Below are 23,394 nucleotides of genomic sequence, written 5' to 3' on the forward strand. Positions count from 1 at the left end.
TTCCTGCCACCCAGGTCATGCTCTCTTCTTGCTGTTGCTATCAGATAGAAGGTACAAGAGACTCAGGAACTGCACCACCAGGTGCAAGAACAGTTACTACTCCTCAACCATCTGGCACTTGAATAAAAGTGGATAACTACACACATTTGCCCATTATTGAAATGTTCCTACAACCAATTATCTCATTTCAAGGACTCTTTATCTCATTATCTCATACTCTCATTATTTATTGCTATTTATTTTTATTTGCATTTGCACAGTTTGTTGCCTTCTGCACTCTGGTTGACCTTTCATTGATCCCGTTATAGTTACTATTCTATAGATTTGCTAAGTATGCCCACAGAAAAATGAATCTCAGGGTTGTATATGGTGAGATATATGTACTTTGATAATAAAATTTACTCTGTACTTTGAACTTTGTTACTTTGATATACCATATGGCACAATTCCATAAACATTCACCCCTATCCCTCCCATCTTTTGATTCATTCTACCTCTAGTTAGACAGCATCTATGTTACTGCATGGTAGGGATTTCCCTGAGAAGGGAAAATCCAAACCATGGAGATTGGTTTGGGGAAAATATGTATCATTCTTTCTTGAAGTATTTTGAAGCTTCAAAACATGTCACAAACTGATCTTTCGTTAAGTCTCTTTCCCTCCTTCAGCCTCACCATTGCTGTTTCCCACTCCACCTTAATATCTCCCATGCAAGAGTAAATTATAACTTTTTCTCAATAATATACTTCTAGTTCTATTTCAATCCAGTAACCTAAAGTTTATGACTCATCTCGTACATGGATTTATAATGAATTTGTATTCAGGTTCAACTTCAGCAAACCTGCTGTTAAGATTAACTATAAGAAATACCAAGAATGTGAATCATCTGTATTGAGTAATGATGCCCTTCAAAACCTGCAAATTGGAATACTACATTTTAGATAACAATGTTCTGCAGTAAAGATTTTGAGAAAGATTCCAGGTTATGAAATGCAAATTCCCCCTGCTTGTATGTAACACCTATAGAGACCTGGTATGCTAGTCACTGTGTGGGTGACACTATCAAAAAAATCAAGGGGCCTAATTTATATTACTTTTCTCCTCAGGTGCAAAGAATTAAGCTACCCCAAGAATCTTCCACAGATTTCCCTTATCTTCATCTTTGTGAATGAAGCTCTGTCAGTCATCCTCCGCTCTGTGCACAGTGCAGTGAATCACACTCCAGCTCATCTATTAAAAGAAATTATCCTTGTAGATGACAACAGTGATGATGGTAAGGTAATCATCAAAACATGTAGCAACAAGCTTCATTCATTATGGCCCTGACATTGTTTCTGCTTTTGATGTTATGTGAAAGCTTTTGTGGAACTGTTTGTCCATGTTTCATGTTCATTCCCACTTAGGGATAAAGTCTCTAATTGTTGAGATTCGGTGTGATGGCTTCCATGAAATTGCAGCTAAATTGCTCTCAACAGTGTGATTTAATAAGAGTAAGATGGCAGAGAAGAATTACAAATGAAGAGAATGATAGTGATAAAATGACAATTGGGGAAGTGGAGGTACAGTATATGTATTTGGCCTTGTGCAGTGTAGTGTATTAGGGAGGCAATGGTTTATGGCAGGCAGTTAGACTAGGTGTGACAATTTTGAGTGGGGAAGGTGGAATGGATAACATCTTGTTTTATTTGATGTTGTTGGCTGTGCTATTCTTGTGTTCCTACAAGTAAAATATATTATTGAGATTGTCTCCCTTCAAAGCCCATGTCAAATCCCTTCAAAGATTGCTTCCTTATGAGGGATCCTGTCTCTTCACCACAATCTTTACCCAATCTTTTCTTTTAACCTCTTATGGGATGTGATGATTGCTGGCAAGGTCAACATTGCTCGTCCAATCTTCATTACTCATTGAAATAATTAGCTTGCAAGACCATATCTGAATTAAATTCAGCCACATCTCATTTAAAGACAACCACATTAATGGGTCCAGAGACACGTATAGATCAGTCAGGGCGGAAGATTTACATCCTTAAAGGGTATTAGTGAATTGGGAGGTAATTACAACCGCCTAGTAGATTCTCTAAAGTCCACATTCATTTAGTTATCTAATTATTTGCCAACCAGCAACGATGAGATTGATGTATCAGCTCTGGATATTAGCACAGTGACTTAACCATTCTGTCAACTGCATCCATTGTACAATCCTTTCAGCCTGTATCCTGGTTAAGGGAGACTTCTGATTCTCCCTGAGTCTGGACTGGTCTATTGCGACACATGCAGCCTATTTCACCATCTAGAAAGGCAAGTCTGTCCACCTCCAAGTAGTTGAATGTTCTCCTCCCAATAAACCTGAATGTTAGCCCAACGGATACAGACACCACATCTGTTTGGCATTTTTGATACAGATTGTGCGTGCTGGGAAGAAATAGAATATAGCCAAGAAAGTAAACCTGACCAGGATTGTGCTGATTTATTGGACACAGGTTTCCTGTGAATTCCGCCGTTTCTATTGATTCTACATCTGAAGAATACCGGTATTAATGGCACTCAAGTAATGCTTACTTTCTCAAGAAATTTGTTGTTAAGGAGTGCAGTTTCTCAATACAATAAAAGTATCAGTTTTGATGCAGGGTCTCAACTCAAAATAACTCAAAATAAGGGCCAGATCCAAAGCATTTAAGTCTGGCAACCAATAAAATTACGAGAAATCCAGGTACAATCTCTGGAAAGCTATCTCACAGGCAAAGTGGCAATTCCAGACTAAACTTGAATCAATGAAGGGTGCTTGACAGCTGTGGCAGGGCCTGAATGCTATCACTTCTTACAGATGAGCTCAATGCCTTATTATGCTCACTTTGACCTTTAAACCATGGAGAACCATCACAATCTCCCAAAGGCCTCAACGACCCTGTGATTTCAGTCTCTGAGGCCAATGTGAGAGCATCCTTTCAGGAATGTGAACCCACAAAAAGCATCCAGCCCAGAAGGGGTACCTGGCCGGGTACTAAAGCCCTGTGCTGATCAATTGGCTGGGGTGTTCATTGAGATCTTTAACCTCTTGCTTTGGTAGTCTGAAGTACCAGCCTGCTTCAAGCAGGCTAAGTGCAGCTCCAGTGCTATTTTTAAATTTGATGACGATGCCACAGTCGCAGAAAAGGAGTATACATCTTCAGAAACTTCCACTACCCAAGTCAGGCTCTCTCCTCGCTGTTGCCATCAGGAGGAAGGTACAGGGGTCTCAGGACTCGCACCACCAGGTTCAGGAAGAGTTATTATCCCTGAACCATCAGGTTCCTGAACTACAAGGGATAACTTCAACTTCACTTGTCCCCATTACTGAATTGTTCCCACACCCTACGAACTCACTTTCAGTGACTCTTCATTTCATGTTCTCAATATTTATTGTTTATTTATTTTTTTATTATTCTTATTTCATTTTTTTTCTTTTTGTACTTGCACAGTTTGTTGTCTTTTGCAAACTGGTTGTCCACTCTGTTGGTCTGGCCTTTCATTGATTCTATTATGGTTATTGAATTCATTGAGTATGCCAGTAAGAAAATTAATCTCAGGGTTTATATGGTGACAAATATGTACTTTGATAATAAATTGAACTTGACTTTGAACTTTGAATATTGAACAACTATTTATCTGCCTCCACAGATGCTGTCTGACCTGTTAAGTTCCTCCACCACTTTATTTTTTGCATCAGATTCCAGCACCTGCAGTCCCTTATGTCTCCTGAATCATAATAATAATGAAATTGAGGAAATTCAAACATTTAAAACAATCCTTTTCTTGATAGCTACTGTTTCATACTATCTTTTTCTGTTTCTAATTACCCTGAACAGAAGAACTCAAGGCTCCACTAGAAGAGTACGTGCACAAGCGATACCCTGGTCTGGTGAAGGTGGTGCGGAATCAAAAACGGGAAGGCTTGATCCGAGCTCGAGTCCAGGGATGGAGAGCTGCAACAGCACACGTCACAGGCTTCTTTGATGCCCATGTGGAGTTTAGTGCGGGCTGGTGAGTGGTTACTAATCAGTGCAGAATTTTAATGAATTCACATCACCCTTTTGTTTACACAGAAACGATATGCTCCTATTTAAATTGATAACTAAAGTTGGGGGATTTTCTTATCACTTGGTGAGTCACATATTCCTGAATGTTAAAGGGTTCAGGGTTTATCATAGCTTATTGTTTCAGTGCCTCTTCCTCATTATAACCAAGGAACTGTGATGTGCAACAGATATCGAAAGTCTGCACTTCACATTGTTAATACTTTGTATCACATTTAACAATGTATGGAGAATAAAAAAATGATTTTGAACAGCATTGTTCATGAATTTGACATAAATTGAAGTTATAAAATGCAATACATAGACCTACACAGTATGGAAACAGGCCCTTCTGCCCGAAGAGTCCCTGCTGACCGGAGTGCCCACACAGCTAATTCAACTTCCTACTTTCAGTCAACATCACTCTTAGCTCCCTCCCTCCATGTACCAACTGCTGAGATACAGAAGCCTGAAGACACACACTCAACAATTCAGAAGCAGCTTCTGTTCCTCTGCCATCAGATTTCTGAATGGTCTATTAATCCACGAACACTACCTTGTTATTCCTTTGTTTTTGCACTATTTATTATTTGATAATCTATCATAATTTTATGTCTTTACACTATACTGCTACTGCAAAACAACAAACTTTGTGTCATAAATGACAGTGATAAAAAACTTCATTCTTACTCAGCCTGCAAAGGGCAGAGGAGACGGTCTGCACCTTTGACAGCAGAGGCTCAAGAGATCTTCACTGCAGATTCCTCTGGTCATCTTCACGTACTGTTACATACACCATCACACAGCAGCTACCCAGACTGTTGACTCCTTCTCCTTGACACCTTACGCAATAACAGTAGTAATGTCATATATTTGAACTTCACCCCTGTTGGAGGAGCCCATGATGGGCTAAAGGACCTGCCATCAACTCGATCAATACTTGGCAACCCTCAGCCGTTGGAGATAGAAACAAAGTCTTGCTTCTGCTTTTTCTTCAAGCTCCCTACTCTTGCAAACAAGCAATTCAGTCTCTGTTTATTCTCATTTTCAAAACTCCCCAGGTTAAATCCAGCTTACAGCTGCTTTGTTGGACTTCGAAGTAGGGATGTTTCATTCTTTTCCTTGTTCTGTTTCTACTGACCTTAATTCTATCTGTGTGTGTTTCGCAGTCCCCTTCACTTTCTTGCACAATAAAGGTATTGGAAAGTGGCTTGAATGGTCTGCTTGTTTTATGCACCGCCTGTTACTATAACTGTAGCAGATATCTTTACAGCAAAGATAAATTTAGAATCAGAATCAGATTTATTACCACTGATATATGATGTGGAATCTGTTTTGCAGCAGCAATATCATGCAAAGACAAAAATATTTATCAAATTTATAGATTAAAATTTATAAATTGTGAAAATATAAATAAATCGTGCAAAAAGAAAGGAATAACAAGGTAGTGCTTATGAGTTGATAGACCGTTTAGAAATATAATGATGGAGGGGAAGAAATTATTCCTGAAACACTGAGTATGGGTCTTCAGGCTCCTGTACCTCCTCCTTGATGGCAGTAATAGTCATAGTCATACCTTATTGATCCCGGGGGAAATTGGTTTTCATTACAGTTGCATCATAAATAATTAAATAGCAATAAAACCATAAATAGTTAAATAGTAATATGTGAATTATGCCAGGAGATAAGTCCAGGACCGGCCTATTGGCTCAGGGTGTCTGACCCTCCAAGGGAAGAGTTGTAAAGTTTGATGGCCACAGGCAGCAATGACTTCCTATGACGCTCTGTGTTGCATCTCGGTGGAATGAGTCTCTGGCTGAATGTACTCCTGTGCCCTACCAATACATTATGTAGTGGATGGGAGACATTGTCCAAGATGGCATGCAACTTAGACAGCATCCTCTTTTCAGACACCACCATCAGAGAGTCCAGTTCCATCCCCACAACATCACTGGCCTTACGAATGAGTTTGTTGATCCTGTTGGTGTTTGCTACCCTCAGCCTGCTGCCCCAGCACACAACAGCAAGCATGATCGCACTGGCCACCACAGACTTGTAGAACATCCTCAACATCGTCCGACAGATGCTAAAGGACCTCAGTCTCCTCAGGAAATAGAGACGGCTTTGACCCTTCTTGTAGACAGCCTCAGTGTTCTTTGACCAGTCCAGTTTATTGTCAATTCGTATCCTCAGGTATTTGTAATCCTCCACCATGTCCACATTGACCCCCTGGATGGAAACAAGGGTCACCGGTGCCTTAGCCCACAAAAATTTACAGAGGAGGGTATGTTCCAGATGGTGAATGTTCTTAATGATGGATGTCACCTTTTTGAGGGACCACCTCTTGAAGATGTCCTGATGGTGCAGAACATCGTGCCCAAAATGGAGATGGCTGAGCTTATAACCCTCTGCAGCTTCCTGCAATCCCGTGCATCAGAGCCCCATAACAGGCTGCGATGCTTCCAGCCAGAATGCACTTCATTGTGCATCTGTAGAAATTTGTAAGAGTCATTGGTGACAGAACACAGATGGTGATCAGTGAAATTAAATATGTAGCCTGTTTGTCAAAAGTAGTTATCCGCAGGGAGGAAAGGCAACTGAGGACACAAGAGCATGAGCAAAGAAATAAAGGCTGTGAATTATAACCAGGTAAGTCAGTGTGACTGTTTGGCAACCACCGATGACTCTGTGGGTAGTAAGTAACCATATACTGCATATATATATACACTTAATTGTAATTATGAAGAAATTGATCCTTACCACTATTGGGTCTAGGTGAATCTATCTACAACAGAATAAACAAGGGTACTGGATCAGAGCTTTGGCATTTTTAAAAATTGCAGCTGCCTGCCTAATGCTCAGAGCACCTTGTTCTCTTACATCAGAGCTCCCTTAGGAACTCATGGTAAAAATAGTTCCACTGCCCCAGCAGTAAATTGGGGTATTGTGCTCCTCTGATAATTGCTTATACAGTAGATATGTTGGCACTTCTATAAAGCATTGCAGTTACGTTTTGTCAAGAGCATCACAGATATCTGTAAATTTTTGTGAGCTATTGAATGTTACAATTGGTGAGTTACCAATGGGAGACATTCAGGTAGGGAGCTTATTACTAGAGTGATAACTTGTCCAGCTTTGAAAGCAAGCAAAGAATAAAGACAAGAAGCTGTCAGGATGCACAAACAGTGCCTTGCCTGCAAGGCAAAAGTCAAGAGTACGAGTGCAGGTACGGTGGGTTGAGTTGCCTCTTTCTGTGCCTTAAATTTCCATGAATCAATGGCTTGAAATTTGTTGAAAGCATGTTACCACCCAAATGCACCACCAGAGTTAAGCTTGGGTTGATGATGCAGGTACGATGAGGTTTTGTGAAGGCACGTGATGTTATGAGGTGAGGGTTGGCATGCGTGGCGATGGAGTGGAAACTCTGTCGTAGAATACAAAAGTTACTAAGGATCTAATCTGTAGCCAGAAGGCTGGATCCGTTGGATCTAAACTTTCATGATCTTTTGCAATTGCTTTCTCGGCAGCAGGATTTGTGTGACATAATTGGACCCCATGGGAAGTTGTGGGTGGTGAGAAGAAACAAGTCTCACAAATAAAATAGCTGGAAAGCAATCTGAAAAGTGGAAAGGACTCTTCCCCAGTGCTGACATGTGGGAAAGCTGATAAGAATTTGGTTCTGAGTGCCCCTCAGTATTGATTTGAATTGATATACTATTGAAATCAAATAAATATCTAAAAGTCAGAAGATTTAAAAAATCATAAATGCAAAAGAATCAACTGAAATCTACAATTTTGATTAATAAAAAGCATTTAGAGTCAACAAATAATTAAACACAATTCAGAAAATTATTTTCTTTCTTTCTCATATCTGTAAAACACTTGTTAAGTAAATGGACCCACAAATCCAATATTAGCAAACCCTGGCTCGGATCTAATGATAGATTCCATAGATTCTATGTGGAGTTCAGCAGCTGTTACGGAGAAATCATTGGCAGAACTTACCCAGCAAGTTTAAGAGTTCTGCATGCATGTTGGAATCCTGAACTGGCAGGAACTTAGCATAGGAAAGCAAATTCTTATAGTTTATTGTGCGATTTCCAATATTTCTAGCAGGTACCAACACTGTAATTCCATGAATGTCAGTTTTCAATAACATTGGTAATTGGTTCACTATTGTCACGTGGACTGCAATACAGAGGAAAGCTTTTGATCGCATGCCATCTGGTCAGATAAAGACATTGAGGTGAGGTCGTTCAGAAAGATAAAGAAGAACGGAATGCAGAATCAGGTCCAACAGTTACAGAGAAAATTCAATGCATGTAGATAAATAAAGTGCAATGGCCATGGCAACCAGAGCAACATACACAAAATGCTGGAGGAATTCAGCAGGTCAGGCAACATCCTCAGAAGTGAACAACCAGTCAATTTTTCACTTGAACCCTTCTTCAGGACTGTAAATTAATCTGCTGGGGTCATCTATTGTACCCGGTGCTCCCAATACCGCCTCCTCTACGTGGTGAGACACGTCGTAAACCGGGGTACGTCTTTATCGAGCACCACTGCTCCATGCGCCGAAAGCAGAACTTCCTGGTGCCCCAACATTTTAATTCAGATGACCATTCCTATTCCATCATGTCAGTCCATATCCTCCTCTTGTGTCATGATGAGACCACACTCAGGGTGGAGGAGCAACACTTCATATTCTGTCTTGGCAGCCTCTAACCTGATGGCATGAATGTCAATTTCTCGTTCTGGTAAAACAATTTTCCCACATCTCCCTCCAATAATTTCCCGTTCTGACCTTTTCACACTAGCTTATCACTTCCCCTTTGGTCCCTTCCTCCTTCCCTTTCTCCTGTGGTCCACTGTCCTCTCCTATCAGTTTCCTTCTTCTCCAGCCCTTGACCTTCCCACTACCTGGCCTCACCTTTCACCTTCCAGCTAGCTTCCTTCACCTTCTGCCACTTCTTTTATTCTGGCATCTTCCCCCTTCCTTCTCAGTCCTGAAGAAAGGTCTTGACCGGAAACGTTGACTGTTTATTCATTTCCATAGTTGCTACCTGAGCTGCTGAGTTCCTCCGCCATTTTGTGTGGGTTGCTTTGGATTTCCAGCATCGACAGAATTTCTTTTGCTTATCATTGGCAACTAGAATTTGACTCTTGAAATATCTGGAGAAGCTTAACCATAAAGATGGATTTAGAAGGGATTCCTAAGGTGGAAGAGGATTGAATGAAATGAAGAGCCTTTGGAGTTGAAACTTAATACCCGAATAGCTGAAATCACAGTCACCAGTAGTAAATCAGAAGTAATTAGTAGGATGAATGGCAGGGAAAGAAAAGTACACCTAAAAGCACATATTCGGATAAAAGTAGTCTTAGCTGAGTTTTTGCTTAGATAAAAGAGAAAAGAAATAGCTACAGTACAGCACAAAAGTCTTAGACACACACACTCACACACACTATATATATATCTATAGCTAGCTATATATATTTTAGCCAGGTACCTAAGACTATGTTGGTTAAAATAGGAAGGTAGTTGGGAAACAGAAGTATAAGTACATAGCTTTGTATTAACTCAGTGGTATTGTGTTATTTGGTAACTGGAAAGGCATAATATACAGTACTGTGCAAAAGTCTTAGGCATCCTAGCTATATAAATGTACCTAAGACTTTTGCACAATACTGTAGGTTGGGGAGGAACTTGAATACAAACGCTGAAACTTCAAATCTGAAGCATTGACGGAAAGGTCTGTGAGCTCAACAGTGAAGAAAGGTAGGGAACTGGTGAAGAAAAGTATACTGCCCAAATTTACAGGACGGATGGTGTGACAGGAAGAAAATAACAGGCAAGGGATCTGGATGAGCTGAGGTGGTGGTGGACACAGGTGTTGCTACAGAGTTGAGAGGTGTCAACCTTGGTGATGGCGATAGAGATGGAGATGGAGAAGATATACAGTCACAAATTCACTTCTTTGTCAATGTGTGCCAAAATTTTAAAGAGTCTTGTCAGTTTCAGATTCTGGTAAGGGAATGAGAATGGATAGAGTTACAAGGAGCAAAATAATACTGAGAACAGTAAAGAGTTCTTGAAAATGAATCTGTAGGTTGTAGAATCAGATCAGAGCAGTGTGGTGAATGAAGTTATCCACACTGGTTTTGGAGTCTGATGTTTGTAGGGTAATAAGTGCTCCTGAACTTGATGTTATGGATCCTAAGACGTCTGTATGTTTTAACCAATGGTAGGAGCGAGAAAAAGGCATAACCTTCAATGGTAGGGGTCTTTAATGACGATGCCGCTTTCTTGTGGCAGCACTCCATTTAAATGTACTCAATTGTGTGGAAGGCTTTGGATGTTCTAGATTAGGCTGTAACCACCATTCTGTAGCCCTTTCCTTTCCCGAGCATTGGTGCTTCCATACCAGGCCTTGATGAAACCATCTGGGATCATTTAGAGAATGTATCTGTAGGGCATCTTGACAGCATAGCTGTTAGTGCAACACCTTAAAGCACCAACTGTACGATCAAGCTTCTTTAAGAAGTTTGTATATTTTCCCCATGATGTGTGGGTTTCCTCCCACATTCCAAAACATACGAGTTAGGGTTAGTGAGTTGAGGGTATGCTATGTTGGTGCAATAAACATGGCAAATCTTGTGGGCTGCCCCCAGCACAACCTCGTCGCAAGCTGAATATTTTGCTGTACGTTTTGACGTTTCAATGTATGTACATGTAACAAATTAAGCTACCCTTCATCTTTGTTCATTTAATACTGGACCTCAGAGGAACATTAGGGAAAATCAGAGACTAGGGAGGTCATAAATGCGGTGCTAAACCAATGACAAAAGCTCATATGGGGAAGGAGACATTTTGTTTTTGCAGAAGTTAGAAATAGCAGAGGAATGAGGTAAGTCATTGTAGGTGTCCAGTGATAAACCAGAGTCAAAATTAAAGGCATTCCACGTGTACCACTTACATCCCTCACCTCAAGAAATACTAAATTTAGTTAACAACAAAGAAGCCATATTGGTTAAAATTATCTACCAGCACACAATGAAGATCTTAAGAGTTCAGAGGGATAGAGTGATACTTTTTCCTTCACAAGTGTGTGCTCTTTTCTTGTGAATGTGTCAGGGTCTGAACTGGTTCAAATCTGAGTGCTCACACTCATTAGAAATAGCTAAACTTTATTGTAGGGAATTCAATTTATTGACCATTCCTGAATAAATTTGCAAAAATCACTTGAAGTTTTTACTGTACTCATGTAGAAGATAGAAGGTACATTGTCAAACAAAGTAATTTCATACCAAGGCATTTGTAACTTGATTGTAGAGAAAGGCTTTTACCATGATTGATACACTTTGTAGGTTAATGGTCTGTGCTAAGAGCAATCAGGGTGGGTGCTTTTCAGAACCTTCATCTAAATTGGTCAATTTTGCTTTTCAGTTGACAACATAATACAGGAACTATGACATGATAATTGATGCTTTTCAAAGTATCAAGTTTGTGAATGCTTTGAGATTCAATTTTCACAGAATCTTAGTTTTTTTCCTCCTTGCAAATTTAAGTTCTCTTTATTTGCTGAAAACCACTTAGCAGCATTGGCGCAGATATGGTGTGCTAACAATGATGCTTCCCGGGATTAATTTAATTCCAACCTGAGCAAAGAGCAAAATGAGTGTCTGGTGTATTTTATTGTCTGGAAGACTGTGGTGAATACTTTCTCCTTCCTACAAATATCATTGAGAATTTCACAAATAATCTTTTCTGCTTTCCTGGAGCATAGACACAAAACATAAACATGTAACATCTTCTGAAAAAAAATCTTTGTAAAATCTTTAGAACTTGCTTCACAAAAAAAGGATTGGATTAAAAAAGGCAGAATTTAAATGTCATGTTTACCCAAAAACATACTCAAGCCAAGTAAAATTGTAGAATAACTAATGACTCCAAACTCAAGATAATCTTAAACAGTGCACTTTAGTTCTAATCCTCCTGTTTGATTAGTCTTTTAGAAATTTGGTCTTCTCCCTTTTGTCTTTGGAGACTGCCATGTCTTATTTATTAATCTTACTGGTGCTAGGTCCCATGTGAATCAAATGATGAAAACCTCAATTTCCAATACCTTGGTGGCAGACAAAGTTCTACACATTGAAACTTCCAGAATAGGCAACTGTACTGAAACTTATTATCCACCACTTCTTGTGCTATTTTGCTGGTCTCCTGCTGAAGTAGAACCAAACTTATTTTTGAGCCGTTTTATCTAATGGAACTTTGAACTTGTAATATAACCACAATAGATGGCTTGCCTTTCCATTTTTGCCCATAGGAATCAAATTACTTTAGGCATAAAGAGCTGGGTTGTCCAAAGGTTCAGTCAGAAATTTTATCTTTACCACTATGCTATAAAATGTATTCACCCTTCCTTGGAAGTTTTCACGTTTTATTGTTTTACAACATTGAATCACAATGGATTTAATTTGGCTTTTTTTTGACACTGATCAGCAGAAGAAAACTCTTTTGTGTCAAAGTGAAAACAGATCTCGACAAGGTGATTAAATTAATAACAAATATAAAACACAAAATAATGGATTGCATAAGTAGTCACCCCCCCCCCCCCCCCACAAGCCAGTATTTAATAGATGCACCTTTGGCAGCAATCACAGCCTTGAGTGTGTGTGGCTAGGTCTCTACCAGCTTTGCATATCTGGATACCGCAATTTTTCCCCATTCTTATTTACGAAACTGCTCAAGCTCTGTCAGATTTCATGGAGATCGTGAGTGAACAGGACTTTTCAAGTCCAGTCACAAATTCTCAATTGAATTGAGGAGTGGACTCTGACATGGCCACTCCAGGGCATTAACTTTGTTGTTTTTAAGCCATTTTTATGTAGCTTTGGCTTTATGCTTGGAGTCATGACTTGCTGGAAAACAAATCTTCTCTCAAGTTGCAGTTCTCTTGCAGACTGTATCAGGTTTCCCCGTATTTTGCTGCATTCATTTTATCCACTATGTTCAGCGGCCTTCCAGGACCTGCTGCCGTGAAGCATCCCCACAGCATGATGCAGCCATTACCATGCTTCACGATATGGATGGTGTGTTTTTGATGATGTGTGGTGTTTGGCTTATGCCAAACAGCATTTAGTCTGACGGCCAAAATGCTCAATTTTTGGTTTCATCAGACCATAGAGCCTTATTCCAGCTGATGCCAGAGCCTTCCACGTGACTTCTGGCAAAGTCTAGCTGAGATTTCATGTGAGATTTTTTCAACACTACCTTTTTTTCATTGCCATTCTCCCATAAAACTGTGACTGGTGAAGCACAGTACACACAGTCTCTCCCATCTCAGCCACTGAAGGTTGTGACTACTCCAGAGCTGTCATAGGTCTCTTGATGGCTTCCCTCACGAGTCCCCTTCTTGCACGGTCACTCAGTGGTTGAGGTTGGCCTGCTTTAGGTCATTAGAGCATTACATCTGTGCTCTATTATTTCCATTTCTTGATGATTGACCTATCTGTACTCCAAGGAATATTCAGTGACTTGGAAATTTTCTTGTATCCATCTCCTGATTTGTGCTTTTCAATAACCTTTTCAGGGAGATGCATGGAGTATTCTTTTGTCTTCTTTGTGTAGTTATTGCCAGGATACTGACTTATCAGCAGTTGGACCTCCCAGATACAGGTGTATTTTTATTACAGGTGTATTTTATTGAAACACCTTGACTGCACATGATGACCTCCATTTAACTAATTATGTGACTTCTAAAACCAATTGGCTGCACCAGTGATGATTTGGTGTGTCATATTAAAGGTGGTGAATACTTACACAATCAATTATTTTGTGTTTTATATTTGTAATTAATTTAGATCGCTTTGTTGAGATCTGCTTTCACTTTGACATGAAAGAGTCTTTTTCTGTTGATCAGTGTCAAAAACAAGCCAAATTAAATCTCAATGTTGTAAAAAAATAAAACATGAAAACTTCCCGGGGGGGGGGTGAATACTTTTTATGGGTGCTGTATATTGACTGGGATTGGCTTAGTGATGGGCTAGAAATTATTAACTGCATTCAATATAATTTTTTGAGACAATACATCCATCGACCTACCAGAGAAGATACTGTATGTGACCTTAGGAAATGAAACTGGGCAGGTGGGGGGTAGTGTCTGTGCAAGAACACTTGACTGTGCATGGTGAAACAGAAAACAGTGACCTTAATTCAGTAAGTTTCAGGGTTGTAATGGAAAGAGATATGATTGATCCACAAGTTACGATGCTAAATTAGGGGAAGCCTGATTTCTGTGCCACAGAGAGGACGTGGCAATTAGGAGAGGAAGTTTCTGGGCAAATCAATATCTTACAAGTGAGTCTTTCGAAAGAGAATTAGCAAAAATTCAGGTTAGCATTTACAACTAAGGGTGAAAGGTAAATAAGGCAAGATGAGCGAACCTTGGATAACAAAGTTATTAAAATTTGTGATGTGTGTAAGCAACTACAATGAAGTGTGTGCTTTGAGAAATATAGAGGGTGAAGAAGAGCAAATTAGGATGGCATATAGAGGCCATGAATTCTTCTTGCTCGGTGCAGTTAAAGGGAATCTTAAGTTATTCTATGAGTTTGACAAACTTCTACATTCTTCTATGACTATGAACTTCTATATTACTATATGACTTTGACAAACTTCTATCGATGCACAGTGGAGGATCGCCTAACTTGTTTCATTGAGGCCGGGTATGGCAACACCAATGCCCAGTAACAGAAAAAGGCTGCAGAAAGTAGTGGATGCAGCCCAGTCCAGAACATTCAAAGCCTACCCCATGGTTGGGTACATTTAAAAAGAGTGCTGCCACAAGAAAGTGGCAATGTCTATAAAGACCGCTACCACTGAAGTCCATGTCCTCTTCTCACTATTACCATTAGGTAGGTTCAGGAGCACATTACCCTACAACCCGTCAGGGTCAAGTTAGTCTCACTTTAGTCTCATAAGTCTCACGTTCTCAGTTTTATTTTATTTACATAGTTTGTCTTATTTTTGCTTATTTCACTTCAATGTTTGTCAGTCTTTATCTTTTTACAGTTTTTCATAAAATTCTATTTCTTTTTTCTTGTAAATGTCTGCAAGAAAGTGAATCTCAAGGGAATATATAGTAACATGCATGTAGTTTAATAATAAATTAAGTTTGAGATTTGAGCTTTGAACTTTGAGTATGTTGGAAGTACTGTTCCCTCTAAGCTGTGTACGAGCGAGACTACGCAGTAACTGAAATGTTCCTGCACACATAGCCTCTGTTTTCACGCGGCTGGAATGAAGAAAAACAGGAAAATTTTTATTAAATGCAAAAGGTTTTCTTTGTTGTATTGTATTTCATTATACCCTTCAATTAATAAATAAAATCAGAAGTATGTGAATAACACACACAAAATGCAGGAGGAACTCAGCAAGCCAGGCAGCGTCAATGGAAAAAAATACAGATGACATTTCGGGCTGAAACCCCTTCGGCAGGACCCAGTAAGTATGTGAATTTTCAATTTTCATTCTAAGTAATCATAGCATGCATATTACAAAAAAAATTTAAAGTGCTGAGCAGTTTTCAGGCCATGAAAACATTTCCTGCTCAGAGTAATGATTGGTCCGAGCAAACAAATTATACAGAACGTTGCTTAGAAACAAGAGGGGAGCTTGAGAAAGGATGAGTCCCCTATGATACCAAAGGGGTAGACTCTGTGTGGAGCCAAGGGATGTAGGTGAAGTTCTATGTTGGCAGCCTGGGGTGTGTCACTATTTAGAAGGTGGAGTTGTTAGGTTACAAAGTGTTTAAAGTTCAGGGTTGGTTGAGATCTATCGCCGAGTGCTGTGGGAAACAAGGGAGAAGATTGCTGAGCCATGACAGATTTTTAACTCTTTGATAGCCACGGTCACGGTACCAAGACTGGAGAATATTGAATGCTGGTCCTTTACTTCAGAAAAGAAGTGGGGACAAGCCATGCAACTACAGGTCGGTGAACTTTACATTGGTGGAAGAGAACTTATTGGAGAAAATTCGAAGGGACAGGATTTGTATTCATTTGAAAAGGCAGTAATAGATTAGGGATGATCAGGATGTGGAGAAACTCCCATCTCTTTAATTAAGATGTTTGAGAAGATAACAATGGATGGTGGGGTGGTGGCTCTACCAAAGGAGGTGTAAGGTGCTTCTTCCCTCCGCTAGCCTGCAGGTCACCCTTGGGCTAAGTGTAGCACCTGCTTAGCCTTCTGAATGGGGTTATGTGAAGCCATGGGCTCAGGTGGTGGATGGTCATATGAGCAGCTGCTGCATATCATGTCCTGATTACTAATGGCAGGCAGATAATCTCTGAAGAGTATTAATAATGACTGGAGTCATCTGTCTTGTAAAGACACTACCTAGAAGAAAGCAATAGCAAATCACTTCTGTGGAAAGAATTGCCAAGAATGATCAAGGTATTGGGACTATGATTGTTTATGTTATACAATATGGCACATAATGATAATGATGAAGAATGAAAATTAAAGCAGGGCAGTAAACTGTCAGGACATTAATGAAGCATTTGACAAGGAGTTGCCTGATACGCTGAACCAGAATGCTAAGGCACATGGGATCCAAGGTAGATTGGCTAATTGGATCCAAAATGGGCTGGGTGATGGTAGGCAGAGGATAGTTTTGAAAGGATGTTTTGGGTAATGCTATCTGGAACATTCTATCAGAGGAGCTGCTGGAATCAGATGCAGTCACCATGCTTAAGAGGGACTAAGGCAGACACAAATAAAGAAGACATAGAAGGGTATGGTCCTACTGCTGTTAAATGGGATTAATGTAGATGGGCAAATTGGTCTTCGATGAACATGGTGGACCGAAGAATGTTTTCTTTGTCTAGATTGCTCTATGGTTCCATGAGTCCAGTACTTAGCAGATTAAAGTGTATCAGTGAGAGAGAAACATAGTGAATGTCTTGGGCCAAGATCCCTTCATCAGAACACAAAAGTGAGAAATTATGCATGTTTTCAGTTGCAGCATGGGGGCAGAGGTGGAGACAACAAAGAGAATGTCAATGATGGACTGGAGATCTAAATTGGTATAGCAACATTTCCTTTAAAAGAATGGTTAATAAGCACAGAAGAGAGGGCAAAAAAGCAGCAATGAAACAGTAGGTGCAAATGCATAAATGGAGAAGTAGCTCCCTGAAATTAAATTAAATACAGGTGACGGATAACCCCAGCATTATGAGAGGGACCAGAGTGGATGGGGTTGTGTTCCTAGAAGAGTGATGTGTCATCTGCACAAGTATCAGGAAATACGAGTTTAAAAAATAAATAGTGCGTTTACTTATTTAGTTTTTTCGAGTAAATTCTATAAGAGTGAATTTTATTTATTCTGTATTTCAAATTCATTGTGAATTCTGTAAGGGCAAATTTCCAGTGCTTGAATGGCAGTGACATGGGAGCAATCTGTGTTGAGCCTTGAGGACTGCAATCTGCTCAGATGGAAGATAAGGTGCTATTCCTCATCTTTCACTGTGCTTCATTGAAACAGTATAGGAGATGGAAGCTAGAGAGGTCTGAATAGAAATGGAATAGAAAGTTAAAGTGATATGTATAGTGTTTGGATGGAACTGAAAAGTGATCATTCAATCTGCTATCCTCCAATGTAGATGGGACCAGTTAGTGAGCACCAAATACAATGTCATTACAAGAAAGTGTATGGAACATAGTTTACATAGTTTATTTATGTAACTGAAGAACAGACGAGGAGGAAGTAGCAAGCCATTGTTATAGAAGTAAAATAAAAAAAATGGCCTTGATAATTGGATGTCAGAAGTAAGAAGAGCCAAGCATATTATATGAGCAATTTTTTTTGTTTGCATTTTGTTGGGGAGGTGGTTAAAAAAAAACCATAACAGTTGTGGAAACAGAATTCAGTACCTGGATAATTTAAATTTTGGAAAACATTGATGAGAAGGAAAGAATCATTTGGCATTAAAGGGGAAATTAGACAGGTTTAGATGTCATAGAGATTTCATTTGAGATCAGGGCACGTATTAAAGATTGGAATGACAACTGATGAAAGATGTGATTGAAGCAGGCTAGAGATTCACAAAATAACTAGAGCAGTTCTGCAGGTGAAGATTTATTACATGAATGCACATATTATCTGTGTGATGTTATTCTTTGTTACATTTACCTCACAAATTCTTTCATCAGTTATCCACAAATGAAACCTGTCAGTTTACAGTATACCATGCATAACTGACAAGTACTCAATGCTTTATGTTTGGGTCTATACTTAGTTCACCATTTAACTGCAGTTTTCTGGTATAACATGATGTAGAACGATCAGAAGAAAAATGATTTCCAGTTCGCATGCCCTGCATTGAAATTAATTTGTTGGTGTCTCCAATGTGTACTATGCAATCATTTGACTTTAAAATATTTTACTTCAAGCAGATCTTCAATGGTCTAGTTGGCATCAAGCTGCCGATTTTCCCAAGTTAGCAGTCACAATAAATATGGTATAACCAATCCGATTAAAGTAAACATCAGGCTTGTGGCTGTCAGCCCAGGTAGTGCTGAGGAAGAAAGATTAGGAATATGGAGATGAGATTTGATGCCTAGCAAAATGGAGAAATGCACTGAACAAACATTGATGTTTTCTGACATGTATGAGGAGGGAGAGGGGTTCAGAGCTTCAGCAGAACTCAAGATAGAATTTCAATATAAGGGCAAGGGAGGGACGCCTACAGAATTGGGAGAAGGTTGTTGGACATGGCACTGGAACCTTTATGGAGAACGAACAAAGGGGAGGGATGCTTTATTCTCTCAGGAACACCAGGCATATGCGCAGAAAGTAGGGGGAGCAAAAATGGTAGGAGCCAAGTCCCAAAGTGCTTGATACAGTGCCACTAGGTCAATGATCTTACTTATGTGGTCAAGATCAGTAAATCCATCTTAAACTGCATCTCTGACCAAATGCATCACCAACCTCCATCACTCCTTAATTCCTCAACTGGATCACTCATTTACAAATAATCTCCATCAATCAGGATTCATATCTAATATTCATGAACATCATCTCACCACCATATACCTAACACTGCAAATCTTGCACCACGTCTCAGTATCCACAAGCTGCTAGCTATTCAATATTGCAGCCAGATCAGCAAGATTTCTTTGTGTACACAATCTTTATCGCACTCGCTAGAAGAAAAATTTTCCCGCCACCTTTATAGGAATGGACTTTCTCTTGTCCTCACCTATCACCTAATGAGCCTTCGTGTTCAACACATCATTTTCCACAACATCCGCCATCTTCAACGGGATTCTCCCACCAAACACATCTTTACCTTCCCCACCCACACTCACCACTTTCCACAAGGGTTGCTCCCTTGATGATTCCCATGTCCATTCATCCCTCCCCACATATCTGCCTCCTGACACATACTGCAGCAAGTAAGCAAAATGCTGTACCTGCCCATTTACCTCTTCCTTTACTTCCATTCAGAGCCCCAAACAGTCATTCCAAGTGAGGCAACACTTCATCTGTGAATCTGTTGGGATTGTCTACTGCATCCACTGCCCATGAAGCGGCCTCCTCTACATTGGTGAAACCCGGTGTAAATCAAGGACTGCTTTATCAAGCACCTCTGCTCCGTCCACAAAAAGCTGTACCTGCCCATTTGGCCAACAATTTAATTCCTTCCCCGTTCCCATTCTGACACGTTGGTCCATGGCCTCCTCTTTTGCCATGATGAGGCCACTCTCAAGATGGAGAAGCAACACCTCATATTCTGTCTGGGTAGCCTCCAACCTGATGGCATGGATATTGATTTCTCCTTCTGGAAAAAAAATCATCCCTCCCGCCTCTCTTCTTCTATTCCCCATTCTGTCTTCTTACTTCTTCTCACCTGTCTGTCACCTCAACCTGGTGTCCCTCCTTCTTCCCATTCTCTCATGGTCTTCTCTCCTCTCCTATCAGATTCCTTCTTCTCCAGCCCTTTACCATTCCCAACCACCTAGCTTCACCCATCATCTTCTTCCTCTCTTTCCCATTCCCCGTCTTTTTATTCTGGCACCTTCCCCCTTTCTTTCCGGTCCTGAAGAAGTTTCTCATCCCAAAACATTGTCTGTTTATTCATTTCCATAGATGCTGCCTGACCTGCTGAGTTCCTCCAGCATTTTGTGTGTTGCTCTGAAAAATATCTGATTTTCAAGGAACATGGAAGGTTTTGCACAAATCTTAAAACTTGCTCTTTCCAATATGATGTGGAGGTCAGCTCCATAAACAAATGCCATTTCTCAAGGACGTGTGCAGTCTTCTTCATCAAAGGCCAGCAGCCTTCTACTCATCTTGTGGCAGTCTCTGTGTCCCACTGCATAAAAACTCTAGGACAGTCATAGGGACTTGCATGGTTGATTGACTTCTGTATACAGTATGCCAAGATGTCACTTGTAAATTAATTTATTTTGTCATGTCATTTACTTGTTTACATTATGTCCAAATATAAACTGTGATAGTGAGAAAAGGAATAAGGGAGTGGGACTGTTAGTGATTTGGGAATTGTGTTTATACTTATTGGATTGCATTAGGTGATTTTTGTTTTAACAGACATCATGGGTAGGAGCTCCCTCATGCTCCCTCAACTACTTGCTGTTCTGTTGCTGCAAAAGGCAGTTTCCTTCTGATGGCATGGCAAGCTGCAGCACTTCTGAAACTTACCTTATGGAGTATGGTCTTTCTTTCAAGGGCCCTTCATCACATGCTCACAATACTTGTTGCTTATTTATTATTATTATTTCTTTTTTTCTTTCTTTTTGTATATTCCATTTGTTATATGCACACTGGTTGTTCGCCGCGTTAGTGTGCTCTTTAATTGATTCTATTATTGTATTTATTGAGTATGCCTGCAAGAAAATGAATCTCAGGATTGGATGCGGTGACATACAGTATATATACTTTGATAATAAATTTACTTTGAACTTTGTACACCAAAGCAGTCATGGCAGCCAAGATGTTAATCTGGAATGTCTGCAGGCTGTTCTTTTGACTGCGTTGGAGCCTGACGTTGGTTGTTTAAGGGGTTTGTGCACCAGAGTCATCACTCATCCAGCTGGCGCTTGTCACACACTACCCACATAATGGATCAAATCAAATCAAGTTTAATTATCATTCAAACTGTACATAGATACCGCTGAACGAGACAGTGTTTCTCTGGGGCCAAGGAGCAAAATTTTCCAACTAGCAAGCAAACATTCAAAAATAGCAAGTAACACAATTCAAAATAGTGAGCAAAGAAGTACTTTCACTCAAAAAACACCTAATTCTAGCCCAAGATGCTGAGTGACAATATCTGGCAATCAATGGTACAGTCCCCCAGTCGAACTCAGATGCCACGAAGTAAACACTTCCATGTCTCTTACCTGGTCTGCAGCAGCAGGAAAGCCGGAGGCTTGAGGCCTAGTTTCACTACCACCAAGACCACACAGCTCCCATGTCTCCTGTTCCTCAACAAGAGAAGGGCAATTTACAGTACCACTGTCCAACCGAGTTATGTGATTGCAAGTGAAATGTCGGAGACAATCTCCCACAGTTATACTGCACTGACTTCATTGCTTCTGAGTAGCGGGCAGCAACACAGTCAACAGCCAGGCCAGCTCCTCCATACTTAAACAGGCTCCTCTGATATCTCAACTGGCTCCTCCGATATACCAACCGGCTGGTTCGACACCTCGGCTAGCTCCTTCTCCACCAATATGGCCTCAGCCATCTCTGTCTCCAACATTATGGCTGGCCCTTTCCACACATCAGCTGGATCTGCCACCGACACCAGTCAGGCTAGTCCAATCAACGAGCAGCTCACTGATGGAGTATCCCTGCAGCATTATCTTCGGATCATTAAAAAAAACAAACTTTACAAAGTAAAAAGCACCTTTGTTGACTCCCCCGAGAAGCCATTGTGTTTGCACACGCTGCCATCTTACTGGAAGTGGATGGCAAAAGCAGTGGAATATTGCGGAATGGACGGATCCTGGCAGCTTTCATTGTTACTCATTGTTGTAGGCAAACCAAGTGCCTTATTGTTCCTGTACAGGGCAGAGCTGACATCAAGTGATTGCAGTTTCTGGCATCTGCAGCAAAAGGCAAGCTGCTGGAGGAACTCAGTGGGTCAGCCAATGAGTGTTGACATGCTGTTCCCTCAAAGCAATGGCACTCTGTTACTCGGGGACTCTTGCCATCTCAGTAAAGCTACATGCTCTCTTTGCCTACTTATCTCGATGACAAATAACTTGTCATTAGCTATCCTTGAAAAGAGAGGTTAGTAACCTCCTGAGGGCAGCAAGATATACTTTTCATAGCACTGCTCATACCTCTAGCTCTAACCTGAAAGATACCAGCTGTTTTTATAGTTCATTGCCTTGGTCAGCTTGACAGCCTTCCAGGTAATGGAGCCGTTTGCTGATTTAAGTTTGTTTTGGTTGTGGCAGGTTGCACATTTCAGTGAGGAGATTGATTCCTCAGAATCTTTCCTTTCTGTGGTTCAGGTAGATTTTGTTGAGAACTCTTTTCTCTTTTAAAATAAAAAGTTGCGAATACTAGATATCCAAAATGGAAGAGCCAAAAACACTCAGTGGATCATCAACATCTATGGAAAGAGAAAGTTCTCGAACACTGGAAGGGAGAAGAAGGTGTCCATGACTGAAATTGTTGAACTCAGTATCAGCATCTTCCCTTCCCTTCCCTTTCCTCCCCTCCCTTCATTCTACAGGATCTTCTGTGATTTCCTGGTTCATTTATTCAACTTTAAGACTAGAGGAGACAGCCACAGAGTAGAAGGGCATCCACTTAGAATGGAGGTGAGGAGGAATTTTTTAAGCCAGAGAGTGGTGAATCTGTGAAATTCGTTACCACAGGCAGCTGTGGAGTCCAAGTCACTGGGTGTATTTAAGGCTGAGGATGATAGATTATTGATTAGTCAGGGCATGAAGGGTTACGGGGAGAAGGCAGGAGACTGGAGTTGAGAGGGAAAATGGATTAGCCATAATGGAATGGCAGAGCAGAATTGATGCGCCAAGTGGCTTAATTCTGCTTCTATATCTTCTGGTCTTATGGCCTTTACATGGTACTTTCCCATACAACTGTGGAAGACACAGCACCTAACATTTTACTGTTACACTTCCCATTACCCAGTGACCCAAACAAACCTTTCAAGTGAAGCTGCAATTCACTCACATTTAGAGTCATGGAAACAAAGCATTATAGAGTGGAGAAGGAGACCCCTCAGCTCACTGTGTCCATGACAACCAAGGTGCCCTTCCGAGCTAGTGACATTGATCT

At 40.4% G+C, this 23,394-nt stretch overlaps 1 protein-coding gene across 1 annotated transcript in view; it reads left to right on the plus strand.

The window, feature by feature from the left end:
* The window catches only part of galnt17 (polypeptide N-acetylgalactosaminyltransferase 17), a 453,499-nt gene that overhangs the window by 94,531 nt on the left and 335,574 nt on the right, over positions 1-23,394 (plus strand). The window contains exons 3-4 of the mRNA XM_072242791.1: positions 1,106-1,272; positions 3,845-4,019. Of these exons, the coding sequence (XP_072098892.1) occupies positions 1,106-1,272; positions 3,845-4,019 (342 nt within the window). The remainder of the gene's footprint in view (positions 1-1,105; positions 1,273-3,844; positions 4,020-23,394) is intronic.

The sequence above is a fragment of the Mobula birostris genome, chromosome 25, assembly GCF_030028105.1.
Source record: "Mobula birostris isolate sMobBir1 chromosome 25, sMobBir1.hap1, whole genome shotgun sequence".
NCBI classification, from domain to species: Eukaryota; Metazoa; Chordata; class Chondrichthyes; order Myliobatiformes; family Myliobatidae; genus Mobula; species Mobula birostris.